At 45.4% G+C, this 27746-nt stretch overlaps 1 protein-coding gene and 1 long non-coding RNA gene across 3 annotated transcripts in view; both read left to right on the forward strand.

The window, feature by feature from the left end:
* LOC308585878 overlaps positions 1-27746 on the forward strand; it is a 98901-nt gene that overhangs the window by 68054 nt on the left and 3101 nt on the right. The gene's annotated exons all lie outside the window — the stretch shown is intronic.
* On the forward strand, positions 2823-27395 carry LOC308585789 (uncharacterized protein). Of its 2 annotated transcripts, XM_081191909.1 has the most exons (6): positions 2823-3062; positions 3163-3210; positions 15619-15761; positions 19988-20089; positions 25002-25116; positions 26879-27395. In XM_081191909.1, the coding sequence occupies exons 1-6, from the start codon at positions 2838-2840 to the stop codon at positions 26978-26980; spliced, it is 735 nt and encodes a 244-aa protein (XP_081048035.1). In that variant the 5' UTR covers positions 2823-2837; the 3' UTR covers positions 26981-27395. The 2 variants fall into 2 exon arrangements, with proteins under 2 accessions (XP_081048035.1, XP_081048036.1); XM_081191910.1 differs by lacking the exon at positions 3163-3210.

Below are 27746 nucleotides of genomic sequence, written 5' to 3' on the forward strand. Positions count from 1 at the left end.
ACCTCCCCTCCCCCCCAGAGCAGCCCAATGTCTTCTGCATCTAACGTTTGTCACCACCACCACCATCATCTATTTATTTATTCCCTGCCTTCCCCTGATCCCCAAAACACGTCTTGAAGATATGCAAGGAGCCCCCCCCCCTCGACCAAGTCCACTGCAGGGTCTCTGGGGTGCAATGTCTCTGCTCCACACCATTCTTGCATTCAGTTGTAGCAGAACCCCAAAGTAGCACAGGTGTAAGGTAAAGGTAAAGGACTCCTGGACGGGTGGGAAGGGCCTACGATGCTGACAGATGCTAAACTTTCAGATCTATGTAATTGATTAAAAAAAAATACACTTGCTTCAACATTGCAAAGTACACTCCCCACCCCTGCAATACGGAAATTAATTAATTAATTTATGTAAGGAAGGCAAGGCATGGTGCTGTGTTAATTTAAATATAGGTAAGACACTTGGGACTTCATACTTTCCTTTCCTCCACAGTATATGATTATGCATTGGAAAAGCAAACATAATGACACAAGGTCTTACACATTTCATACTTCCATGTCAGAGTAAAATCAGCATGTAGCTCCTCCCATGCAATTATTTCACACGTATGCACAATGTAGTGTGTACATGTCAAAAGAACATGTATCAAATATCAAATGCTACAACATACACATTGGTTGCATGTTATTTTGTACATATACAGGAGTAGTTTTTTATGTAAAAACAACAGCACATGAAGCATCAAATTTGCAGTTCAGGTGTATGACACAATTCTCAGACTTGTTCCCTAAAAATAACATATAAAATGCTCAATTTTTTATACTCTATAACAACACTTACTGACAGGTGGGGGGTCATCGTTAGCTTCCTTATTTCTTCCCCCTCCTTCCCAAGTCTCAGTGTTAATGATGCTGTTGTGCAAATCCAGACCGTCTGCCAGAAGAAGGGTACTGGAACACTGGTAGCAAAGGGTGCATTGCCTATATCCTGATTAAACAGGCAGTGGATGCAAATTCTAGGACATAGTTTCTAATGCATCCGTCAGGGATTTCTTATTCTGGAACTTTGTCCCTTGTCCCTTACGTGCCAACAAAGCTGTCTGAAACAAGTCACGGTGTGTGAACTTGCAGTCTACACTTCCTTCTTCAGTGATGTCATTTAACATTCCTACTCCCTTTTTTTTTTTTTTTTTTTTTACTAAAACCTCTGAACCTGTATGGAGCTCATTTTATTCCTCACCTATGCCCAGTTTTTAAAATTAAGAAACAGGATTTTTCTCCAGAGTAGATGGCAGGCCTGAGATACACCATCTCTCTCTAGAAATGAAGCACTGCTTTAGGACAAAATTAGACACAAGAGTACTTTTTGGCACCTGAGGCAAACCACAAATGACGTCCAAGAAAAAAGGGGTGAGTGAAGATCTACCGTATTTTTCGCCCCTTAGGACGACCTTTTTCCCCTCCAAAAATGAAGGGGAAATGTGTGTGCGTCCTATGGGGCGAATGCAGGCTTTTGCTGAACCCTGGAGCGAGAGGGGTCGGTGCGCACCGAGCCCTCTCGCTCTCCAGGCTTCGCGCAGCTCTCCGCAAGGCACGGGAGCCTGGCACCGGGCTCCCACGGCTTGCGGAGAGTTGCCTGTTCTGGCCTCCTCTCACCAGCCTCAGCCCCTGGGAGCCCCTCCCGCCAGGACTGGCAGGAGCCTTGGGTCCCTCCGCCGCCATCCTCTTCTCAGCCGCCTAACTGGGCGTCTCTGCCTGGGGCCTCCCCTCTGCCCTACACCACCACTCTCGCTAGGCCGTACTGCGGCTGTGCCGCCAAAGGACCCTAATGAGATGGGCAGCCTGGCATGGTCTATGAATTGATGAGGAGCCTTGAAAGGAGAGTGAGGGCAACCATAGAGAAAGCAGTTCAGAGAGAGGAGGAAGATGCGGAGGCGTGGGCAGGTGTTCCAAGGGCTACAAGGGAAGGACCACAAGCGCTTCTCCCATAGATTTGTAGTGATAGACTAGCATAGATGGTCTGATCTGCGGGTTTACTTCGGGTGCTATTTTCCCCCCCTTCCTCCCGCCCTGTCTGATGGAATTGAGAGCTGCAGATGGGGCACGAGAGAAAAGATACAGAACTGCAGCAGCATCTTCGTAGCTTGGACTTCGTTTTGCATGAAAAGTGGTTTTCTAAAAGTTATCTAATTGCAGTGTTTCATCGGCTGGTGTCTTGAGCAGCAACCTCTGGAAACGAAGGGCTAAAAACTGGCACTGCTCTCCAAAATTATCTGGTCCCTTTTAACTGGTTGACTAAAATCCCTTATTTTGGCTGCTGGTACCTTATTTTCAAGGCTGCTGGTCCCTTATTTTCAAATCTGTAAGTTGACAGCTATGTAAGAGTGCTTAAAACAATCCTGGGAACTGCAGTTAACAATAATTCTAATTCTGGGAATGGTAGTTCGTTAAGGCTACTTAACAAAAAACCAAGCTACTGGAATGAAGGGGTTGGAGAGAACCCTCCCCCCCAAAAAAACCCCTATTTTCAACCATCTGACTCTGAATACCTTTCTTCTGCACTGCACACACGTCCCCCTTCTTTTCTTTTCATTTCTCCAGCCTCACAAACTATGAACCCCGAGATTTGGGATCTACTCCCAGTGTTGGATTTCGGGGTGTTAACCGGGTTTGATGCATCAGCTACTCAGTTTGGGAGCGGCTGCTGCAAAAGTGGGGGTCACGGTGCAAGCGCCGGCAAAAGTTGGGCACCCGTTTGGAGCCCCCCCCCCATATTTTGGGGTTTGTAGTTAATGAGGGTCTCCCCCCCCCCCTTTATGTGGCGTCCTCCGTTTTGGAGGGCAAGGCATGGCGCGTGGCAAGTTTCTTGCTCCGCTCCCGGGAGACCCAACGTCGGGGCACTTGGCGGCGGCGCCTCCTCGCGTTCCACGAGCCTCCGGAGCCGAGGCTGGGCGGGACGGGAGAGCTTCCCTCCGCCCCCGGGAGGCCGGGCAGGGCGGCTCTCCGGGGCCGAGGAGGTGGGGAAGCGCCTGGGCTGGAGCGGAGGATCCAGTGCGCGCAAGTGACGCTGCGGTAAGTGAGCCCTTTGGGCGCTTTCTTCCTTTCCCCGCCGCTCCCGCCCGCCCGCCATGGCCTCGATCCTTTGCTCACGTCTCTTCTCGTCCGTCTGCAGGGCAGCTGTCGCTTCGGCTGGAGGAAAGGTGCGCGAGGGGAAAGCGAGGTAGGCTGGACAAGACTCGGGGGGCGCCCATCGGGGCAGATCCCTCTTCTGCTTCGATCCCGGGGTCTTCTGCAGGAAATGGTCTGCAAAGGGGATCAGCGAGTGGAAATAGTTCAGATGGGTTAACTGAACACCTAAACTGGGTTAACCTGCTCAGTTTGGGCTCCAACTCAGAGCTTCCTCGGAGCGTAACTTTATTTAATGCTACACAGAAAGGTCACCACTGAATTAAACAAAAAGCAAATTAAGACGTCATCCCTAATATGAATTATTTCCTCTTTTTCAACTAAGAGGGCACCCTGCTTAATTGGCCGGCAGAGTTTGTAAAAGATGGTGATTCTTTCCAAAACAACAACAACATTGCTGGCAGGTGCCATCTTAGAAGAGGAATTCTTCTTTCTGCCTCAGGAAAGGAGGGAATGCCTCTTGCACACTCTGCTGTGCCAGGTGCCATTAAAGCAAAATGCCTTTTCTTGGTTAATATTCAAATTAATGTATAAATAATAAGATCAGATAGATCAAAATGTATACAATTAACAATACAATTCAACCCCCAAGGCTTGTTTGTTAGTGTTCTACAAATGTTACATGCTTCAAAGGCAAACAGTCTCTCCCTGGCTGTGGAGGAGCTTTGCCCGGCTCCAGTCGGACGCCATTTGGCCTAGAGAGAATAGCAAAACACGATAGTCTGCCCTGGAGGTAAATTGTGGCGTGCAGGCCCTTGTTCTTGTTTCCTGGATTGCACTTGCACTTGTTGGATGAAAAACAGGAAGAAGAACACTCTTGTGAGAAGGCTGTATGTCGACTCCCTCTAATAGTGAAACCTCCTGCAATTTCACCTGCTCTTCTTATTTTGGTCTGCTTTTGTCTTAGAGTCTGACAACGTATTTGTTCATATTTCAGCTAGCAGTTTGTGTTTTGCTGTTGTGAAAAGAAAACCAGGGTAGCAGGTTTTCCAAAAGCAAACCCTTCTCTTTTAATGTAAAGAAGATTTGGAACTAAGCAAATCAGCATATTAAGATGAATGTTCAGTTTGCAGCAACTCTAAATTTTGAAAGCTTAAAAAACGCAGGCAAACTCTTCCATGGCCAGTGCAGCATTATCCTTATGCAGAATCAGAATCAGAATAATATCAGATAGCATATTATTGCTATTAAAGGGTGGCAATTGCCAATTATAATAGTACGGTAATATTTTACCATCATTGGGGCACTACTTGCATTTTATTCCTCAGGCACCAGAAAGTCTTGGGTCATCTGTATTTTCCTTGTCTCCAAAGATCAGTTGTAATTGCTTTATCAAGCCTCACCACTAGTCTAGTCCTCTCCCATCCTCCCACTTATTTTCCTTATTTGTAGAATTAGAAAATGTAGATATAGGCTGTGTACACACTCGGCCTTTAAAGTACATTCAAAGCACATTCTTTCCCCCAAATAATTTTGGGCACTGTAGTTTGTGAAGGGTTGCTGAAACTGGTAACTCTGTGAGGGATAATTTACTGTGCCGAGAATTATTTGAGGGAAATGACGAGTGTGTTTTGAGGGTAGAGTGTGCACATCTTCAGGCCCTTTTCAGAACGCAAAGTGCAGATTGCAAACTCTCCTTCTCAAGATGAATTCTTAAAGCGGCAGTTCTTAAAGCACTTCCCTTCAGAATGCTCTCATCTTGGGACAGGGCAGTTAGCAAGATTGAGAGGCGGTCTGACACTTCTGCCATCTTCTAGTCCATGTACAACACATGTACAAAACAATACCTAAAGTGGGAGGTACTTCTACAGATGTGATTATGGCCACTAGCTTAAATGACATTTTAGAAGGATTAGACCAGGTATCGTCAACCTTTTCAGGCCCAGGACCCACTTTTAACCCAAACATGCATTTGGGGACCCATTTCTTAAATCTTCTTTGCATGATGGTCTTTTCCCTGTTGCAACCCATCTTGGATCAGGCCACAATGCACTAATGGGCCTTGATCCACCAATTGAAGACCAGTGGATTAGACAATACCAATGAAGGATGGATTTCGTAGCAGTGATTGGCAGGCCATGAATGAAACCTCCATAGGCTACCACCAGATACTGGAGAAAATGACAAGGTTGCATGTTGTCTTCATGATTGGCTGCAGACATCCAACCTTCTCTCTGGTTACTTTCAGGATAAGCAGGGCTGGGCTACATGGAACCTGATTTAGGGAGGCATTTCTTCTGTACGTTCTGTGTGCAGTGGAGGGAGGAGGTGCACAAGACTCCCCAGCAGGTTCCTAAGAGTTAAATTGTGACTGAAATGTGTGTCTCAATTCCAGTTTTTCAGAACACTCCTAAGTAATTCCCCATTGCTGAATACTCCAGAGGAAGCCCCAGACCCAAAATTCTATGTCACGTGAATCACCATGGTTGGTATTCTGGGGACAATCAATGCGGAAGGGATGTTGCCTTCCTGTATAGTTTGAGGGAAGACTGTATTTGAAGATCACGGGGTCTGAAATCCTGGAAAGCCCCTCTCACAGACCCTTTGGTGCCCATCAAGTTTCCCTGCCCTTCCTGATTTTTCAAAATTGAGAAGGTTTTGGAGGGGGGGGCGAGGAGTAGTGAGCATTCCCAGTTTTTCTTGCGTGGAGTGGGTATTTTGCTATGCCCCCAGACCCCAAAGGTTCAGAGGTTCCTGGTGTCGACAATACTGAGCTCAATGGGCCAATGACATAACCTGGTATATAGGAGCTAGCTAACCTGTGTTCCTGTGCCTATGAGTTTCTGCAGGGAGGGCATCTAAGTTGCCACTGTTAGCAATGCTATGCTTGCCTTAGATGGACTTTGGGGCTGAAACAACCGGGGCTTCTGTTTTCATTATAGCATGAGGCTTCATACACAACCACCTGTTCCGTCTTATTAGGAACTGGAGTGAAACAGTGAAGCACATGTGCAGTTGGAATGAGAAAGAACGGAAGACGAGACACATTTAACAAGTTGAGAACGGAGATAACAGAAATAAAAAGAACAAACCCAACCTGTTAATTAGGGCATGGCATTTGATTATAAAGTATAATCAGTATTTGCGCCAGCATCAAAGCAGAAACATCAAGCTACTGAAAGAACAAATAGGAGTCAGACTTAAGCGTTTGTAAGGGAAATTATGCCTCCTTGAAACGAGGTGGGGGGGTGCTTGAAGGAGGCAGTGCTAAAACTACTACTCAAGAAACCATCCCTGGATTCAGAAAATCTAACTCCCAGCCAGTTGCCAGGCTCCCCTTCTTGGACAATGTACTTGAGTGGGTGGTTGTGGACCAGATCCAGGGGCATAAGAAGGGGGGGGTGCAGTCTGCCCCAGGTGCCACCCTGACGGTGTGTGTGTGTGTGACAAAATGGTGGGTGGCACACAGCGGGGCCTGCAGCGTGCACGAGCCACGCGTCTCAGCACCCACAGGCTCTGTGCTGTCCGCCCGCTGCCCCCCCAGCTGTAGGGCGGCTGAGGCCCCACGCGTCCCGTCCCTCCCTAAGGGCGCCCCATACTCCATGCCTTCCCTATGGGTGGCCCGCCCTGCCCAAGAGGCTTCCTCCGCAGCTGACCAGATCCTTGCGCTCTTGGAGGGTTTAGGCTTGGTTTTGGCATAGAAACTGTTTTGGTCACCCTGTATGATTACCCTGTATGATTCCTCTGTGAGGAGAGAGACAGGGGAAATGGGTCCTTATTAATTCTCTTTAGTGGCTTTTGATACCATCAACCATGGTATCGTTCTGGAGTGGCTCTCTAAATTAGGGATCAGTAGCTCCACTTTGCAGTGGGATGGTCGTTCCCAGAAGGTGATGCTTAAGGGAGTGTTTTTCAGCCCCGTGGAGCCTTCAATGTGGGGGTCCTCAGGGTTTGGTTTTATTCCTCGTGCTGTTTAACATCTACATGAAATTACTGAGTGGCGTCATCCACAGTTTTGAAGTACATTTCCAGGAATATTGTGATGGCACTCAGCTCTATTTCTCCTCTACATCTGCAGGTGAGGCAGTGGAAGTGCTGGACCAGTCTCTTGCCTCAGTAATGGACTGGATGAGAGCCAACAAACTGAAGCTCAATCCAGATAAGACCAAGGCGCTGTTAGTAGTGCTCTTTTAGTGAGAGTAGGGTGGCGCTGTGGGTAAAACCTCAGCGCCTAGGACTTGCCAATCGCATGGTCGGCGGTTCGAATCCCCGCGGCGGGGTGAGCTCCCGTCTTTCGGTTCCAGCGCCTGCCAACCTAGGAGTTCGAAAGCACCCCCAAGTGCAAGTAGATAAATAGGTACCGCTTTATAGCGGGAAGGTAAACGGCGTTTCCGTGTGCTGCGCTGGCTCGCCAGAGCAGCTTCGTCATGCTGGCCACGTGACCCGGAAGTGTCTCCGGACAGCGCTGGCCCCCGGCCTTTTAAGTGAGATGGGCGCACAACCCTAGAGTCGGACACGACTGGCCCATACGGGCAGGGGTACCTTTACCTTTAGTGAGACTTAGTCATTGCATTTATGAATTAGGGGGGAAATCATGGAAATGAAAGTTATTGTCAAAAACTCTCTGTATAAGAGACCGCTTGCTCTGAAGTATTAGGTCTGTCTTAAGTGTTGTAGCACATCTTCTCAGAAGTCTGAAACTTCTAAGAAGGCGTAGAAGTTTATAAAGAGTTGTCTCATGCTGAGTAGGTCCATCTAGGCCAGTGTTTCCCAAACGTTTTTGGGCAACGGCACACCTGTTAGCCGGAAAAAAATCTCGCGGCACACCACCATTAAAGCCCCGCCCCGTGACGTCAGCGCGCAGCGTCACGCCGGGAGGGACGCACAAAAGCGAAAGTTTTTTCCCTCCCCCTTGCCGGGGTGGGAGGAGGCAGCAGAGCGAGGGCAGCTGAGGCGGCGGCGGCTGTTGTGGTGGTGGCGGCGATAGCGGGCGGAGGAGGGGGCGGCGGCGGGAGTTGCTGCTGCTGTTGTTGCTGCTGCTGCCCGGACATGCCGGCCTCCTCCTCCTCCGCTGTCTCGCGATCCTCCCTTTTGCGCGCGCTGCCCCGCCGCTCGGCACCACCACCGCGGAGCCGCCCCCGGCTCGGCGCGGATCCTCGCCGCCGCCGCCGCCTCTCACCGCCCGACTCGCCCGCCTTCCTCCCACGGCACACCAGCCGATGTCTCACGGCACACTAGTGTGCCGCGGAACACCGGTTGGGAAACACTGATCTAGGCTGTGTACACACGGTACCTCTAAAGCACATTTAAAGGCCCTCAGAGAATTCTGATTGCTGTAGTTGACCCTTCCTAGATACAATTCCCAGCAGCTCTTGACAAACTACAGTGCCCAGCATTCTTTGAAGGGGGAAATGGGCTTCAAATGGGCTTCAAAGGTATAATTTGTAAGTTCTCAGGAAGAGATCCTTATCTGCTGCCAGAGATCTCGCCAGTTGGAATCTGGGACCTTCAGTAAGCAACACACTCTATCGCTGAACTTGTCTTTGCCCCCCCCCCTATAGAATAGAATAGTTCCAGAAACTACAGAAGTTAGTTGGTCCCAATCTGAAAATGTTTTCTGCTGAGGGAAATATGTTTACTTGCTTCCAGTGTTAGTCAACCAGGAAATAAAAATGAATATATTCACGTGACTTAAGAGTAAATAGCACTTCACCATAGTTAGGTGGAAGTCACTCTTAGTGAAGCTCAGTAAATAGATTAGACCAGCCTTGCAAATAACAGGTGGTTTCATACTCCTTCTTTCACTGGCCTTCGTTTCTCCTCCCATGTCAGGTCATGCAACTTTCTTTCTGAATGCAAGAATTTGTGCGTTTCAGCATGCGTGCCTGTTACACAGGCCAGTGTAACTGTTTATAAGAATATGCTTTACACTGTGTGTAAAACCAATGAGATATCTGGAAATACGGATGCTGCGTAGCATTCAGGATGTGAAATATGGGGGCAGGGTACTCTCTCCCCTCTAAATAGTGGGGTGTTAGACGAGGGGTAGTGCCTCTGGTGGGGGGACACACCCTGCTCCTTCGGGGGTAGTTTGTTCACCTTTGGTCCCCACCCTGCACTCAGCTCTCTCCCGTGGCTCCTAGAAGATGCCAGCAGGCGACAGCGGCCACAATCCCAGGAAACGGCTTGGAGTGGCCAGCTAAACCAAGTAAGGGGTAGCCATGCACAGCCCCATCCTATGCCCTTTTCAAATGGGTGTATTTGATGTGGGTTGTTTTTTTTTATTTTGATTCTGCATTTTGTGGTTTTATATTCTGATTTTATTCTGTGAACTACCCTGAGACCTGCGGGTATCAGTTCAACAAATGCATAAGAGTAGTGGGTCTCAGACCCTCAGAGAGTCAGGGACTGCATCTGTATGCCAAGTCAGGCTCCGGTGAACCAAGCAGGTGAGACTGACAGTGGGGTCCAGAGGTCAAGAAGGCGGTTTCTGCCCAAGCTGTAGACCAGGGGTCGGCAAAGTTTTTGTGGCTTGGGCCGATTCCCGGTCCTGCAGACGGCGCGGTGGGCCAGAGTGTGTGCGCATTCATGCACAAACGCTATTTCTGGCACCCCTTCCGGCGCAGAGGAGGCGTGCACAGCTTCCCATTGGCTGCAGGAGGAGGGTCTATGGGCCGGTAAAACGACCCCCATGGGCCGCTTGTGGCCCATTGGCCTTAAGTTGCCGACCCCTGCTGTAGACAGAAGTGAGGGGCACTTCACATGTCCATTGCAACCCTCTGTTAGTGCAGTCTTGTGTCATCTATTCAGAGGTATGTCCTGCTGAGTTCGGTGGTGCTTATTTACTGGCAAGTGTTCGCAGGATTGCAGCCTAGAGCTGCAGTCCCATGGAACTTCAAAATAGCACAGTGAAACGTCTGAATGAAATGTGCATTGGAATGGACTACACATAATAAGCAGGCAGGAACCAATTTCCGATGTCAGCCAGAGTAGTATTGCAGAGCAAGGATGAGATAAAAAAAATGAGGGAATGCATGAATGTTCATTGCAGAAGAAAATCTGCCTGAGAGTTATTCAAGCTCTTAGGAATTGTTTTAAATATAAACAGTGTTTCAAGGTCACTGAGGTTGATATGTCGCAGGAAATGGCACACGGAAGGGATGAGACAATTACTGTTTGTGACCCCTTAGGGAGCTAACTGGGGGTGGGGGAGAAGATCATGCCCCCCCATCTGAGATTTTATGGTTTTGCTGTTGTACAGAAAGTACCTAGAGAGTAATAATATTTGGAATGTTTAATTATGTTTAATCTCACAAGATTTATATAATGCTTCATTGTAATAAAGTCTCACAAAGTGGCATGCAAACAGAATAGAGTAACATTAACAGTGAAAAACAATTAAAAGCAACTATTTAAAGCATTTAAAAATAATTAAAATCAGTGACAAGCTGAAAACTAGGTTAAAGCCCATGTCAGCCTTCTATATGTCTGGGTAGGCTTGCCTGGACAAACATGTTTTCAGCAGCCATGGAGTTTCAAGAGTGGTTGGTGCGGCACTAACACAGCGATTGCTTAGAAATGTGGAGCAAGTGTTATGTGCTTTTAACATGAAGCTCCATGCATTTCCCACCGCATTTATTCAAAAAAGGCATCCTTCTGAAATGAAACGGGGTTGTATTTGCTAAACTGGTGATGGTATCATGTTTTTGGAACGGCAGCATATGCCCTGGACCACATATGCAAACAGCCACTCAGTTTGTTCCCCATTAAAATTTGTGGTTTGTGAAGACACATGACCAAATAATACTCACTCGGTCAAAAGGGCAAAATGGAAATACCTTTCTGTCATTACTTAAAACTTGCTAAATGTCAGTTAATAGCTCAGGTATGTGTGGTTTTGCGGGGGGGGGGGCGGAGGCCAGTGAACTTAAGCACTGTTTGTATTTTTATTTGTTCTGGACAAACCTAGATGAGAGGTTGGATTATTAATTAACAATATAAAAAAACAGTTTAACACAACTGAAAACCACAAAAATAAGGTGGGTCCTAAAAATATACACCTGAAGTGTCAAAAGCCAGGGTGAGCAGGTGCATCTGCAGCTTTCTCCAAAAGCTGACGCACCTCTGTGGGAAGGGTGGCAACATGAGAACAAACAGGCCTTTTCTGTGCTGGCTTCCTGCTTGTGTGGGGGTGGGGGTGAATGTTTCATTTGTTCTTGTGTATTTTTGTGATTTTAATACAGTCGTACCTCGGAAGTTGAACAGAATCCGTTCCGGAAGTCCGTTTGACTTCTGAAACATTCGACTTCCAAAGTGGGGCTTCTGATTGGCTGCAGGAAGCTCCTGCATCCAATCGGAAGCCCCCTCAGACTTTCAGCTTTGAAAAGAACATTCGAAAACCGGAACACTCGTCTCCAGTTTGTGATCGTTTGGGAGCCAGAACGTTCGACTCCCAAGGCATTCGGAAGCCGAGGTGCGACTGTACTGTAAACTGCCCTCGAATGAAGGGCGGCATATGAATTTAATAAACAAATAAAATTTGGAGGAATTGAAATTGCTGAGTCGTCTTGCAGGGCAGCCCCATGTAAAGCGCATTGCAGTTCATCCCTTCTGGAAGTTAGCAGAACATGGGATGCAGTGGCCAAGCCACCGCTGCCCAACGGGGCCATAGCTGGCAAACCATCCGGAGCAGGGATTAGGCATTCCTAGCCTCTGAGGCTAACTGAGCCTCCAGCAACAGTGATGAATCCAGGAGCAGTCCCAGACTGTGGACCTGCTCCTCCCAGGGGAGAGCAATCCCATCCAAAGCAGGCCATCTTCCCACCTCCAGGACATGAGGACACAAAGCACGCCAGTCTCTGCAGGATTCAGCATCTGTTTTGGGGTTTCAGATGTACCTAGTTTTGGAGGAGTGAGTTGCCTTCTGCAATGACTCGCAAACTATGCCTTTTTGGAAAAAAGAAATGACTCTGGGATGCTAGGAAACTTAAGTTGGTCTCTGACTGCCATCAAGTCACCTGTCTGGAGTGACATGTTTGGATTGTATGTTGTCACCAGCTCTACTCCTGGATCTGATGGATGTGGGTAGGGCTGGGGAGTGCTTCCAGGGAGGGGCTGCTCTTTATCAAGCACAAGGCAACCGGAACCTAACTAACTGTGCAATAAGAACTGTTGAGCTTGCTCTTTCCCTCCTCTTCCCTCCTCTTCCTCTTCCCTCTTATGTCATGCATTTCTACGTTGCAAATCTGGGAGCAGGGACCATTTTAGTACAAAAAGCATGCCCCATAAATAAGTCAGTCAATATCCAATGCAGCAGTCCTTCGATGATGTTTACACAAGGGGAATTTTCTCCTCCTCCTCTCCGCTGCACAAGACTTTTAGGAAGAGGTCTGCCATGTGGCATGGGCAAGCTGCAGAAGGAGAGGTAATTGCATGGGGAGGGTTGGATGGAGACTGCATTGTGAGAGCAAAGCTACCTTCATCAGGTTCTCCCAACCCTCAGGAGAAGATTTTCGGTGTGTGTCTGGGTGTGTGTGGTGTAGGGGTCTGCAATGGGGAATCCCCTTCTGGGAGTTCCCTTTTTTGAGCAAGAGCATTGGAGGAAAGTTCTTAAATATAAACAGTTCAGGCTTCCAAGCTTGTATAGGACTACCTGTGGAATATGCCTGTTAATTGATGCTTCTGAACCCATAGCTCCCTCCTCCAGAGCAGCTCTGAAGCCCCTTTGAAAACAATGCTAGTGATGACAATGTAAGTGGGTACACTTATCTGTGGCACTCCAAACAAAAAGAAAGGGAAAGTGCCCTGCCTTTGATTTTCTGGTGTATACATCCGTCATGCTATGCTGAATATTTTGATAGCATCCGCCAGATACAGAAGTGATCTCACCAGACAGTTATCTGAAAAGTAATGTAGACAAGTGGAATTCAGTTGTGCTCAATGAGCCTGGACTTAGGGCGCTCTCACTCTACAGGGTGTCTTTAGTAAGAGAAGAATTAATCCATTTTCAAGCATGCAAGTCGTTTTTCCGACATGCCTGGCTTGGTTCCACGAGAGGCTGGGCCTGCAACATGGCCAATATTAGTTCTTGTTCTATAGCTTTACTGTGACCAAACCTAAGAATCATATACTTACTGATATGATATATGCATTTAAAGTGCTTGAAGCCCGTCACGTATATTATCTCCATAGTTCTTACAGCCACCCAATATATTTGAGTAGCTTTATTAGCTGCTTCTTGCAGCTGAGAGAATAGTGGTGTTTCTAAGGTCCTCTTTTTCAGTCGCCAGCTGAGGTGAGATCAGAACTGGGGGCTGTCTCAATTACACAGAGCTGCGTCACTTCTCTGCATGCTAAACTGTTCCACCCTCATTGATCATGGGGCACCAGTTTAGGCCTCCTTCCAAAAATGCGGGGGGGGGGGGACACACAGTTTGACTTAATTCCAGAAGCAAATAAAGTATTTATCTTCCATGCTATCAGCATTCATTTAAACCGGGCCACCTGGCCACCTTGGAAACATAAATCTGCATCTTTGATCCTTGCTTTATCATTTTAAACAAGTTGGCTGGAAAAACAGCATGCTAACTTGCAGCTGAATTCTGGACTGCGTAAGCAAATATCTGTGTTGGTTTATTAGCCAAAGGGAGGGTTATATTACCATAACAGGTGTGAGCTGGCATATGTTGCGCTTTGCAGTTTTGCCCTGATGTTGTATGACTTGTTTGCATGTCTGATTTCTTAGGCAGTCCTTTTCAGAAAACAGTTTTGGCTTTGTACAAATACGGACATTTCTGCTCTTGTTTTAAACACGTTTTTAAAATGTTCCCACAAGAGTTTCAGAATATTCTCACCCGCACATCATAAATAAATAAATAACACACTTAAGGGAATTATAAAAAATCACTATGAAAAAGAACAGCATGGGAGAATGGGTGAGTGAAAATTTGAACCCTGGTCTCACAGATGCTAGGCCAACACTCTAACTGGCCCGTTTTGCAGAACATGTTAAACCATAGTTTGAAGTGATTTAATGTGAATGAGCAACGTAGAGCTGCCTGCTGCTTCGCCTTTCCTTTCTTTAGCGTGTCTGGGAGGAAACAAACCAAAAGTTGGTTTGCTGCTATAAGCAAACTAGTGTCTAACAAAGCTGGAGTGGAGTGGAGCTCATTGTTTTGAGCTGAGCTTTTTGACCACATTGCAAAGTAGGAGCCAATGTGCCATGGGAACAAGGCTGCAAAAATGGCTCTTTGCCTTGTAGAAAATTAGAGGCCTAAGTTAAAGTCTAACTTGATATCAGAAACGATAAAATATGCCACCGCTCTGTGACCCAGTGTCCCAGAGATTCGATGCGGGTGGCTTGTGAGGAGGCCTTAATGGTGATGGCAAGCATCTAGCTTCCATAGGTTGCTGAAGATGTACCTTTCTACCCTGGCCTTCGAAAATAGAAGAATTTGATCACTGAGGCTGATCCCAAGAAGATTCGGACCTCCTCTCCCTTGGTCTGCTGCAACAGACAAGAAGCAATGGAGCCAAAGGACACAATTGTCATCAAGTCAAGCAGAGGTGAAGATCCCAGCTGGGCAGTGTCTTCAAACTAGAGCAGATTGCTCAGACTGAGGAACTAGCTAGACACAGATAAGCAGATGCTGTAGCACGGATGCACAATGAAGTCCAGAGCTCAGTTTACCAGTTTATTCTGGGTTGCCACTGGAATTTGGGTGGTTCTTTGGATATATTTAAGAGCAAGCTTGTTGCAGCAGATGTCTTCAAGCTGATTTCAGCTGCGTGATATGAACGACCTGTTGGTTTTGTGTTGCCAACAGCACAGATGCGTCTCAAATGGTTCCTCATATAGGGTGTTATTCAGGTCAGCCATTCTGTCAACAAAAAGCTTTAGCAACGAGAAGACAAAAGTGTCGAGAAGGGGGCTGAATTTAGCCTCTGGAAAAGAAGAGGTGTACGCCTGGCAAAACAGTTAAAGCGACAAGCAAACTGTCTTACCAGAGACCCACAGAACACTCACTCTGTCAATGGTAACTGCCAAGCAACAGCTAAGGATGTCTGAAAAGATTATTCATTTTGCAAAACTGAAATATGCAGTTAATGGGTGGAATTAACAATAGCACTAAGGAGATCGCTCTGCAAGTGCAGGCATTTCTGCTTGGTCTGATGGAGCGTCCGCCCCCATCCACTGTTTGTGGGGTTCTTCCAAGCCCCCCAGCCAACTTGGGGAAGGTACAGGGGTAGGAAAGGGGAGGGGAGCACCATTCGCTAGTAGGACTCACTCTGGCTCCCATGAGCACAAGTAGTTAGTTGAATCCAGCCCAAAGAAACTAACCACTATCATTAACACATTCTTTGGGTTCTGCTGCAGAGTCTAACCTTAAATGCTAGATACCTGCCTTGTATTCAGACAAAAATGTTTGTTCGTTTTAGCTGTAGCTGTGTGCCGAAGGCATTGTTAACCAATATGAAAAGATTATGTTTAATTTTATTACAGCTTCTACAGCTAGAAGAAGCCATGGCCCAAATGGGACAAAACTCCAGACACTTCCTTCTCTCCAGCCACAACAATGTCAATGCAGAAGAGAACAGTCACAACAGATCTGTAGACATCGCAGAGCAAATGGAGATGAATATCAGGTATCACATGGTATTAACACTCTGCTTTTCCTTCTGGTAACTGTTTGGTTTTTAAGCTTGTATGAGGTCAGTTCTTACAATACATGTTAGATGAGTAGAGTGAAAATCCAGTGTTATCATTTCTGATGATCTGCGTTATCTAGACCTCATCATGAAATATCTAGCAGTCTTTCCCGTCTCCAGGTCACAAATAACAGTCATTCTTAAGAAGCTCAGCTGTTGCAAAGAGCAGCTGACAAAGTCATCTTCGCTGCGTTCTCTAGATACCTTGTCTTTTAAAGCTACTTAACCTACTGATCAGTGCATAAAAGTCTCTCTCTCTCTCATTAAAACTGTATTTTTGTTTGGAAGCTTGGAATAACGCAACAACAAAACACACTTATTTCAAAGATGTGCCCCTTATTTTTCTAGTGACTGCCTGTTAAATTTTACCACACCTTGGCATAAGAATATAAAGACTACAAAACCCTGTGACACACCAAAGATGTAGCCTTGCAATTGAGTTCCCCAAAATGTTTTTAGTCCATCTGCCCACATGAAACAGAACAAAGAGGAAAGCAACACTGTTCTCCAATTTACAAAAAAACTTGCATACTTCACATACTCGTAGGCAATTCTTGCCATGGGCAAGTGGTCATTTACTAGCCTGTCTTAAAGACTTAACGGTGGAATCCAGTGCATGTTACTTTGGGAGAATTTTGGCCCATTCTTCTTTACAGTATTGCACCTTCAGTTCATTGAAGTTTGCTGGCATTTGCTTATGCATCGCTCTTTTAAGGTCCCGCGCAGCATTTCAATTGGGTTGAGGTCTGGACTTTGACTGGGCCATTGCAACCCCTTGATTCTTTTCTTTGTCGGCCATTCTGTTGTAGATTTGCTGGTGTGCTTGGGATCATTGTCCTGTTGCATGACCCAATTCCAGCCAAGCTTCAGCTGTTGAGCAGGTAGTCACACATTTGGCTGTAGGATACTTTGGTATACAGAGGAGTTCATGGTCGACTCAATGACTGCCAGGTTCCCAGGTCCTGTGGCTGCAAAACAAGGCCAAATCATCACCCTTCCACCACCGTGCTTGACAGTTGGCATGAGGTGTTTGTGCTGATATGCTGTGTTTGGTTTTCACCAAACATGGAACTGTGCATTATGGCCAAACATCTCCACTTTGGTCTCATCTGTCCAAAGGACATTGCTGCAGAAGTCTCATGGTTTGTTCAGATACAACTTTGCAAACCAAAGCCATGCTGCCATGTTCTTTTTAGAGAGACGAGGCTTTCTCCTGGAAACCCTTCCAAACAAACCATACAGTGGTACCTTGGGTTAAGAACTTAATTCGTTCCACAGGTCTGTTCTTAACCTGAAACTGTTCTTAACCTGAGGTACCACTTTAGATAATGGGGCCTCCTGCTGCCGCTGCACCACCAGAGCACAATTTCTGTTCTCATCCTGAAGCAAAATTCTTAACCCGAGGTACTATTTCTGGGTTAGCGGAGTCTGTAACCTGAAGCATCTGTAACCTGAAGCATCTGTAACCCGAGGTACCACTGTACTTGTTCAATCTTTTTCTAATTGTACTGTCATGAACTTTAACATTTAACTTGCTGTTAAATAAATGATGACACAGCGTAATATGTCATGTGTTGTTGTTCATCTGAGGTTGTATTGACTTAATTTTAAGACCTGCTAAGCAACAAATGATTGCTGTTATGTCCCAATATGTAAAACCACAGAATTCAAAGAGGGTGCACTTTCTTTTCCCCATGACTGTAAATAGGGCTTATATTCAGTTTCGGATTGCAGTCTGACAAATGTTTTGTGGCATAAGCTTTGCTGGGCTCCTGTCCCCATTATCAGACAAATTCTGTGCGAATCCAAATGCTTATTGGGCACCTATCAAATACTTTGCTCTAATACAACAAAATACTGCAATAAATTCATTTAGTCTTTATGGTGAGGAAGACCCACCGCTAGTCCCAGATTCAACTCTTAAAATTCACAGTTGAAATTATTTTTCTTGAGACCCTGGCGAATTGTTATCAGTCAGAGGAAGCAATTGTGAGCAAGATGTGCTGGTGATCTGACACAGGATCAGGCCACATCATATGCCCATCTGCCGTAGGACATGTGTTAGCGGCAACAGGCAGTCACATTGACTGCTCTGCAATAAGGACACAAAGGCACTGCTTCTATTAAGCTTTCCCTTTAGAAATAACAGCAAACCCTTAATAATTCACATTGTTATCTTCAGCAAGCATCAAAGAATCTTTTTAGGTTACGTGATTGATAAGACCTAATCAAATTAGCACATTGCTTTCCCTCCCGCAAGAGAATTCTGATCTACAGCAGAATTGGATTTGTATGGGGGTTTTTTTGGGGTGGGGGATCAAATCCTGACCTGACAATCCAAACTCTGTATCCCTTAATTATCCCTTAGTTATGCAAATTAAGGCCGTATGCAGAATCTGTCATAAGGTACTGCAGCCCTACCTCAGCCCTTGTCCCTCAGCCATCCCGGTGGCTATTTAGATTTTAGTGGCTGTTGCCTGCACATTTTCAAACCTAGCTTCACAGAGTAGTAAATACAGACTAGAAAGTTTTTTTAAAACAAAAAATTCTCAGGAGGCTGGTTTCCACAATATGTGCCAGTTTTTCCACCACAGAATCAAAGCATAGACACATCCCTGCTGAAACCACCATGGTTTGGCCCTGCCAGCGTTTTGTGAAAGCCTTACATGGGGGCAATGTTGTAATGATGTTTCAAGGGGTCGGACAGTTAGAGGCGGTTGTTCTGTATTTAATTGTGATGTTGCTATATTTTATTGTATATGTTTTTATTTATCTTGGGGACCGTGTGGCTGAAAGGGAGGATATGTAAACCTTCTAAATAAATACAGGCACCCACCCACCCATCCCGATTAATAAATATATTCAAATCTGGAAATGGCAGCAGAGAGCTGGAGAGTCCTCGTGGCTTGTTCCCCAGAAGCCAAAGATGATTTTTCCTGTAGTTTAGGACTCTGGCGTTGGCTTGCACACTGCCACCCCCCCCCCCACTGTGCGGCTTCTCCAGTCTCTCTGGGGTCACGGTGCTCTGAGGGGTAGCAGCTCCCCTGGGAAGAACCCCTTCTATATCTACCAGATGAAGGGGAATGTTCAAGGTAAAGAGAAGATTTAGAATGCTTTAAAAGAGCTGCCGCTTCCAAAATGGCACGTGGGAGCTCTCTGCTCAACAGCGGATGGGCGGTAAGCCGCTCCTGGCCGGAGGCTCTGCTGTGTGGCTCCCCTGCTCTCCCTGGCAAGATTGCGGGCAAGGAAGGAAGGATCACCCACACAAAAGTGGGGAGGGGGGCAGAAAACAGAGCTCCCCAGTTACACACATTTCACGTCCCTGTGGAACGCCCTCCCACCAGATGTCAAAGAGAAAAACAACTACCAGACTTTTAGAAGACATCTGAAGGCAGCCCTGTTTAGGGAAGCTTTTAATGTTTAATAGACTATTGTATTTTAATATTCTGTTGGAAGCCTCCCAGAGTGGCTTGGGATACCCAGCCAGATGGACAGGGTATAAATAATAAATTATTATTATTATAAATTATTATTATTATGCATGGGGGGGGGGCCTGGAACATAACCCCTGCCTAAGTGGGGAGTTGCCCGTACGTAGAATAGCCTAATGGTGGCTTATTGGACGTCAGGGGGTGGAAGAATCACAGCCACCTAGAGATTTAAAAAACACATTTATTTATTTACTATTATTATTTTGAAAAATTGCTCCTTTGTAGATACTTAAGAATCTCAAGAACTGCTTTGCTTGATCAGGTCAAAAGTCCACTTGATCTAGCATTCAATTCCAAGCAGTAACCAGAGCATGTGAACATTTCATATAGTGAGTATAGCCACTTAAAGCCATCTGAGCTAGTGGCCATCACCCCATCAGATGGTAATGAGTTCCATCAGGTATATGTCTCCCATCGCTGTTCCTTTTTTTAAAAAAAAATTAAGTCCCAACATTTAGCTGTTCCTCACAGGGAAGCTGCTCCAACCTCTTGACCATTTTAATTCTTTTTCAACTCCCTTATATCATTTTTGAGAGGGTAAACACAAGCTGCTTATGCATTATCTGTGTTCAGTCATTTATCAGTTACGTTGTCTGTTTGCCTGTTAATTTGTTCAGCATTGGGACAGATCTGTAATGAAGGATCATCATCATGTGTGTTCAACATTTCCAGGGCTGCAACCCAAGTTGGACATCAGCTTGCAATGATAGGGGACGAGTGTAACCGGATGTACACTGGGAAACGGGAGGATTCACTGCTTCATCTTGCAAAGGGGTAAGGTCTGCCTAGAGGGGTTTTCTGTATTCTATTTCTGAAATGCTTCTTTCAATAAAAAGTGCTTTTAAAATGCTCACCAGTTCGTACAAACAAACAAAACCTCTCTGCAAGTAGAAAATGCGCATGGCAAAGTGTGGACAAGGCAATAAACTTTCTTTGTAAGTGTTGCTACTTTTTATTTGCATTGTGTGTTTCATCTTTAAATGTAGAGGAACATAAAAAATAACCTACCCAGCCTGAAATTGCAAGTGTTATGTTCCATCCTACCACCTTTATTCCCTCAGAAGGGAATAAATTGCCTCTTTGCCTCAGTGCCTAGGAGAGTCCTCATGGTGCCTAGGTGTCCACTTGTTTGCAGGATTGCAGTTGGCCACTTGGCCAGGGTGCAGAGCAAATCATTATTGTGTGAGTTCCTGTCATGCCCATTATTTAATGTGCTTTTAACTTGTTCATAAATGATCTGCAGTTTGCTTATAATACCCAGTTGTTTAGGGCTGTAAAAACTAAATGAATTGAGAGAAACTTCAGAGGGATCTCTGCAAACTAGGTATTAAAATGGCAAGTGTGATTCCGTGTAAGCAAGTGTAAATTAGTGCACACTGAGGCAAAAAATACTAACGGGGTCTGATGCTGGAGGTGACTGAGCAGGAAAGTGATCTTTGGATTCTGGTGGATCACAGTGAAAATGTTGATCCAGTGCAGGCATAGGCAAATTCAGCCCTCCAGATGTTTTGGGACTACAATTCCCATCATCCCTGACCACTGGTCCTGTTAGCTAGGGATCATGGGTGTTGTACTCCCAAAACATCTGGAGGGCCGAGTTTGCCTATGCCTGATCCAGTGTGCATCTGCTGTGAAAAATGTGGATGCCATGTAAGGGATAATTAGAAAAGGGGTTGAAAATAAAACTGCCAATATCACGATGCTTTTATATAACTGTATGTGGCTTGAAAGCATTTGGAATGCTGCATGCAGTTCTGGTTGCTGCACCTCAAAAAGGATGTTGTAGAACTGGAAAAAGGTTCATAAAAGGGTTACCAAGCAGATGAAGGTACTGGAGCAATTCCCCTAGGAGCAGATGCTACAGTGGTGGGGCTTTTAAGCTTAAAAAAGGGCAAGGAGTAAAGGGAGGACATCAAAGAACATTATGCATCCCTGGTGTGGAGAAAGTGAGCATAGTTTTTATCCCTCCCTCATAATACTAGACCTGGGTTTGTCCAATAAAGCTGAATGTTGAAAAATTAAGGGCACACAAAAAGGGAGTACTTCTTGGTGCAGAGCATTGTTAATCTATGGAATTTGTTACCAGAAGCTAGGTAAAGATACCCCTGACCGTTAAGTCCAGTCGCGGACGACTCTGGGGTTGCGTGTTCATCTTGCTTTACTGGCCAAGGGAGCCGGCGTTTGTCTGCGTGGAGGCTCGCAACATTATACAGGAGGCAGCAACTAAAACCATCCCAATGAAAAAGAAATGCAAGAAAGCAAAGTGGCTGTCCAACGAGGCCTTACAAATAGCGGGGGAGAGAAGGCAAGCAAAATGCGAGGGAGATAATGAAAGATACAAGAAATTGAATGCAGATTTCCAAAGAATAGCAAGGAGAGACAAGAAGGCCTTCTTAAACGAGCAATGCAAAGAAATAGAGGAAAGCAACAGAATGGGAAGAACCAGAGATCTGTTCAAGAAAATCGGAAATATGAAAGGAACATTTCGTACAAAGATTACCATAATAAAGGACAAAAGTGGTAAAGACCTAACTGAAGCAGAAGACATCAAGAAGAGGTGGCAAGAATACACAGAGGAATTATACCAGAAAGATATGGATGTCTCGTACACCCCAGGTAGTGTGGTTGCTGACCTTGAGCCAGACATCCTGGAGAGTGAAGTCAAATGGGCCTTAGAAAGCACTGCAAATAACAAGGCCAGTGGAAGTGATGGTATTCCAGCTGAACTGTTTAAAATTTTAAAAGATGATGCTGTTAAGGTGCTACACTCAATATGCCAGCAAGTTTGGAAAACTCAGCAGTGGCCAGAGGATTGGAGAAGATCAGTCTACATCCCAATCCCAAAGAAAGGCAGTGCCAAAGAATGCTCCAACTACCGCACAATTGCACTCATTTCACACGCTAGCAAGGTTATGCTTAAAATTCTACAAGGAAGGCTCAAGCAGTATGTGGACCGAGAACTCCCAGAAGTGCAAGCTGGATTTAGAAGAGGCAGAGGAACCAGAGACCAAATTGCAAACATGCGCTGGATTATGGAGAAAGCTAGAGAGTTCCAGAAAGACATCTACTTCTGCTTCATTGACTATGCAAAAGCCTTTGACTGTGTTGACCACAGCAAACTATGGCAAGTTCTTAAAGAAATGGGAGTGCCTGATCACCTCATCTGTCTCCTGAGAAATCTCTATGTGGGACAAGAAGCTACAGTTAGAACTGGATATGGAACAACTGATTGGTTCCAAATTGGGAAAGGAGTACGGCAAGGCTGTATATTGTCTCCCTGCTTATTTAACTTATATGCAGAACTCATCATGCGAAAGGCTGGGCTGGATGAATCCCAAGCCGGAATTAAGATTGCCGGAAGAAATATCAACAACCTCAGATATGCAGATGACACAACCTTGATGGCAGAAAGTGAAGAGGAATTAAAGAACCTTTTAATGAGGGTGAAAGAGGAGAGCGCAAAATATGGTCTGAAGCTCAACATCAAAAAAACGAAGATCATGGCCACTGGGCCCATCACCTCCTTGCAAATAGAAGGGGAAGAAATGGAGGCAGTGAGAGATTTTACTTTCTTGGGCTCCATGATCAGTGCAGATGGTGACAGCAGTCACGAAATTAAAAGACGCCTGCTCCTTGGGAGAAAGGCGATGGCAAACCTAGACAACATCTTAAAAAGCAGAGACATCACCTTGCCAACAAAGGTCCGTATAGTAAAAGCCATGGTTTTCCCAGTAGTGATGTATGGAAGTGAGAGCTGGACCATAAAGAAGGCTGATCGCCGAAGAATTGATGCTTTTGAATTATGGTGCTGGAGGAGACTCTTGAGAGTCCCATGGACTGCAAGAAGATCAAACCTCTCCATTCTGAAGGAAATCAGCCCTGAGCGCTCACTGGAAGGACAGATCGTGAAGCTGAGGCTCCAATACTTTGGCCACCTCATGAGAAGAGAAGACTCCCTGGAAAAGACCCTGATGTTGGGAAAGATGGAGGGCACAAGGAGAAGGGGACGACAGAGAATGAGATGGTTGGATGGTGTTCTTGAAGCTACCAGCATGAGTTTGATCAAACTGCGGGAGGCAGTGGAGGACAGAAGTGCCTGGCGTGCTCTGGTCCATGGGGTCACGAAGAGTCGGACACGACTAAACGACTAAACAACAAACACCCCTGACCGTTAAGTCCAGTCGCGGACGACTCTGGGGTTGCGTGTTCATCTTGCTTTACTGGCCAAGGGAGCCGGCGTTTGTCTGCAGACAGCTTCTGGGTCATGTGGCCAGCAGGACTAAGCCGCTTCTGGCGAACCAGCGAAGCACACAGAAACGCTGTTTACCTTCCTGCCGGAGCAGTGCCTATTTATCTACTTGCACTTTGATGTGCTTTCAAACTGCTAGGTGGGCAGGAGCTGATCGGCAAGCCCTAGGCTCTGTGGTTTTAGACCACAGCGCCACCCTACCAGAAGCTAGGATGGCTTTAAAAAGTAGCTGTTACATTCACACTGAAGCCACCAGGTGGCTTATAGACATTGTAGACAACTACAATTCTTTGCTGCCGATTTTTGTTTGATTGTCTGCAAAGCTGAATCATCCATGTGCTCACATTTGGCACAGTTTTGACTTGTAAGAAACTGGATTTATATGTCATATTTGTATTGTCTATGCTACATATCTATGGCCAAACTATATGTGACATTAAATGTAACTTTGCATTTAATGTGCAATTCTGTTTTCAATGGCTAATAGTACCAACCTGGAAAAGATCATTATAAGGGATCATTATGGAGTCATAGAAGACAGGTTAAGCCTTTCTGCCCCTGCAGAAGTCTTGAGGAATATCCCTTCTCTTTGCACCGAGGGGTGTGGGTGGGTGTGTGGGTGGGTGTGGGTGTGTTCCTCACAATGCCAGTATCACCTCCAGAGGAGGGATTTTGATTTTGCAGAAGGGAAAAAGGATTAAATTTTTATTTGTACCTGCTGAGACCACCAAGGATGTATTTAATGTTATGTGACTTCTAGTCTGGCCAGCTCCCATCATTCCTTTGTAGTCCTTTACAATCAAGAAACAGAATCCAAGATTCACTCTGCAAAGTGAACTGAGAATGTCAATGGCAGCCTTCACAAATAAAACAGCTTCAAAAAGTCATTTGCTTCAGAGGGAAGAAATGGGAAGTCACACTTTCCAAAGTCAGTTTCCGATTTGCTTGTTTGATTAGGTAAAGGTAAAGGGACCCCTGACCGTTAAGTCCAGTTGTGGCCAACTCTGGGGTTGCGGCGCTCATCTTGCTTTATTGGCCGAGGGAGCCAGTATAAAGCTGGTCATGTGGCCAGCATGACTAAGCCACTTCTGGCGAACCAGAGCAGCGCACAGAAATGCCATTTACCTTCCTGCCACAGCGGTACCTATTTATCTACTTGCACTTGATGTGCTTTCGAACTGCTAGGTTGGCAGGAGCAGGGACTGAGCAACGGGAGCTCACCCTGTCGTGGGGATTCAAACCGCCGACCTTCTGATTGGCAAGTCCTAGGCTCTGTGGTTTAACCCACAGCGCCACCCGCGTCCCTGCTTGTTGATTAGAAGCATTGTTTGATTAGAAGCATTTAATACTTGATTTGGAGCTCAGGATTCATTTCCATAATACCTGTTTAATTTTAAACTAAATTCTAATTCTCCCAACTATTTTGTTTCTCAATAGGATAGCAGCCAACGTTTTTCACACTTGTATCTGGAGTAATTTTAGAAGTATTATGAAAGCCTTTGGGAGTTTTTTGAACAGTGGCTGGAGAAAGAAGATTCTCGACTGTAACTGGGTAAATTGCATATTATTTTGCATTTGCAATTTTTCGACTGAGGGGCTGGAAAGAAGAAAAAAAGGTAGTAAAAGGGAATTTGGAATCTTGCAGTGCAGTCCTATGCTTGTCTCCTTGTAAGCTGAACTCCATTTAGTTCAATGGAGCTCACTCCCAAGTTAAATAGAATTGCATTGTCAGCCTGCAGTTCAGCCCATTTTTGTGCTTTGGCCTGATGGTTTTCATAGAACTGAACTATAAAGATTTGTGGCTTATACTTCTATTAGGTTCCTGCCCAATTTTGCTTGTGTTTGCTTGAAAACTATTACAGTAATAGCAAATCAGGATGACCTCCATATAAATGCATAGGCCGTTGCCAGTGAGTGCCAGAAAAAAGTGTGCTTCCCTGTAACCCCCAAATTAGTGCAAAACAGGATTTATGGGTTGGATCCAGAGAGGCAGTCTGTTCTGATATGCTTACTGAGAAGTAAGCCCCACTGAGTTCAATGAGATCTCCTCCCAGATAGGGGTACAATCTTGCACTCAAATTCTCATTAAAATAACTGGACTTAAGTCATGGCTATCTTTTCACATCAGTCTCGATGGGTACAAAATCCAACCTAATGTGTTATGCTTTGTGCTGGCAGATCCCGCATTAACTAATTACTCTCTTCCTCCTCCGCTTTCCCTAAATTTCCAAGGGAGCAAAAAATAATGATGATTGTAGGCTTTCTATATTTACCTTTTTAGAAAATTTAAACTCTTATTTGTGAAGCTAGGAGTGGTTCTTGAAGGGGTTATGGGTGATGTCCATCGCAGCACTGCCTAAGACCATCACCATCATAATAATACCTTTCTTGTCAATGTACAACCTGTGTACAATGAAATTAACCGAGCCTCCCCCCCAACACTCAATCTCATTGCACTCTGTGTGCTTGTCGCACAACACACCAACCCCCGAAAGTCAGTTGCACTATATTATTTTCCATTCAGCAGCCTAACAGCCCACAGATAGAAACTGTTTTTTAGCCTGATTATACTTCTATATCTCCTGCCTGAGGGTAGAAGATTAAAGAGGTGCTGGCCGGGGTGTGAATTATCCCTGAGAATTTCCTCACTCTTCACTTTGCCCTTGCCCCCAGCAGTGAAAAAGAGCAAAGGCTTTACCTTTCAATTAAGCTTGGGAACGCTTCCATCCAAACTACACTTGGTAGATTGGTTGGTCCTAACAAAGGCATTTCCTATTATTATTATTATTATTATTATTATTATTATTATTATTAGCACTAGCATTGCGCAAACAGGGAGCTTTTCATGTGGGAGAGAATCCCAAGATGTGAAGAACAAACATTTTGCTGCTCCTGAATTCTGGACTGGTGCAGCTGACGAAGTACATGATGCCCACGTTGCTGGACTCCCAACTCCCATCATTTATTTTACAAATTGATAAACCAGTCCACAGCCTGAGGAAATCAAAGCAGTGCACAGTGTTGAGAAGATAGCGTGCAAAACAAGCAGATTCAAAAAAGCATTCAAAGCATTCCTGCAAGCCATAAAAGCATTCCTATAGTTGTGCAATTAATATTTTGTAAATGACTGGGACACACTTATGGGGAAGCCTTCTTAAACAAAAATGCCTTTGTTATGAGGCTGAGGGGAATTGGAGTACAAAACCAGGGCTGCAGGTCAGCCACCCTGGAACTACCGCAGGTGATTTTTTCCCTACTCTCATGCTCTAATTCTTGTGGTATTTAATCAGTTTGTTTATTCTTTTCCTAAACAGATTCTTTGGGTCCCTCTGAACTGCGTGTGCCAGAAATGGTGGCCAGCCATGCTGCTTGCTATTTTGATGTGGGGTCTGGTCACTTACGGACTGCAGGATTAGTCGCAAGAGTTGCCAATTGAAGGTCACTGCTGGACTCTGACCAATCTTCAACTCACCCAGGAGGTGGCATTTGCTTTGTTTGTTTTTTAAGAAGTTGGCTATGGATAACTTTTTTCTATTTAAAATGTAGGCTAGTGCTGGGTCACTACTGTTTTCATACTTTTAAAATAAATATTGATATGGGGTTGTTGCTGGATAACTACCTGAATTGCTTGTTTTGAAATATGTATGTTCAAGTGATTCAAGTCTGACTTTTATACTAAAAGAGAGGGTTTTTTTGTTTTGTAAAAGGGAATTTGGAAAGTTGACAGAAGGGTATGCTGGTCGTCCTTTTTAACACTTGCACTGTAAAATATCTAATGAAAATTGGAGATCTTAAAAGACTTGAAAAATAAAACTGATGTTCCAAATCTAATTACATTATTTCCTTCGACGTATGTTTGAGCGTGATCCATTCTGCACACATCCCATTTACAGATCCAGCCATCTCTCTCCTCTACTTTCATCCACGTACATCAGAGACTGCTTTGCCACAGACTGCTGATATTAGTATTACGCCCATTTACAGTTGGTTCTTTTCTCCCTAGTGTCATTCTTTCAAGCTTTATATGGATATATGGTAGAATTGGCATCTGAAGTTGATAACACTCTTGAGCTCTTTTGGCTGGTAGCTTTTGACAATGTCTTAATGGCATACATACTGATTTCTTACCATTTCATACCATTGTCTTTGGTTGCATGAAGCCTCTGAAGGTCCTCATGAGGT

This window comes from Podarcis bocagei (assembly GCF_964188305.1).
Source record: "Podarcis bocagei genome assembly, chromosome: 4".
Taxonomy (NCBI): domain Eukaryota; kingdom Metazoa; phylum Chordata; class Lepidosauria; order Squamata; family Lacertidae; genus Podarcis; species Podarcis bocagei.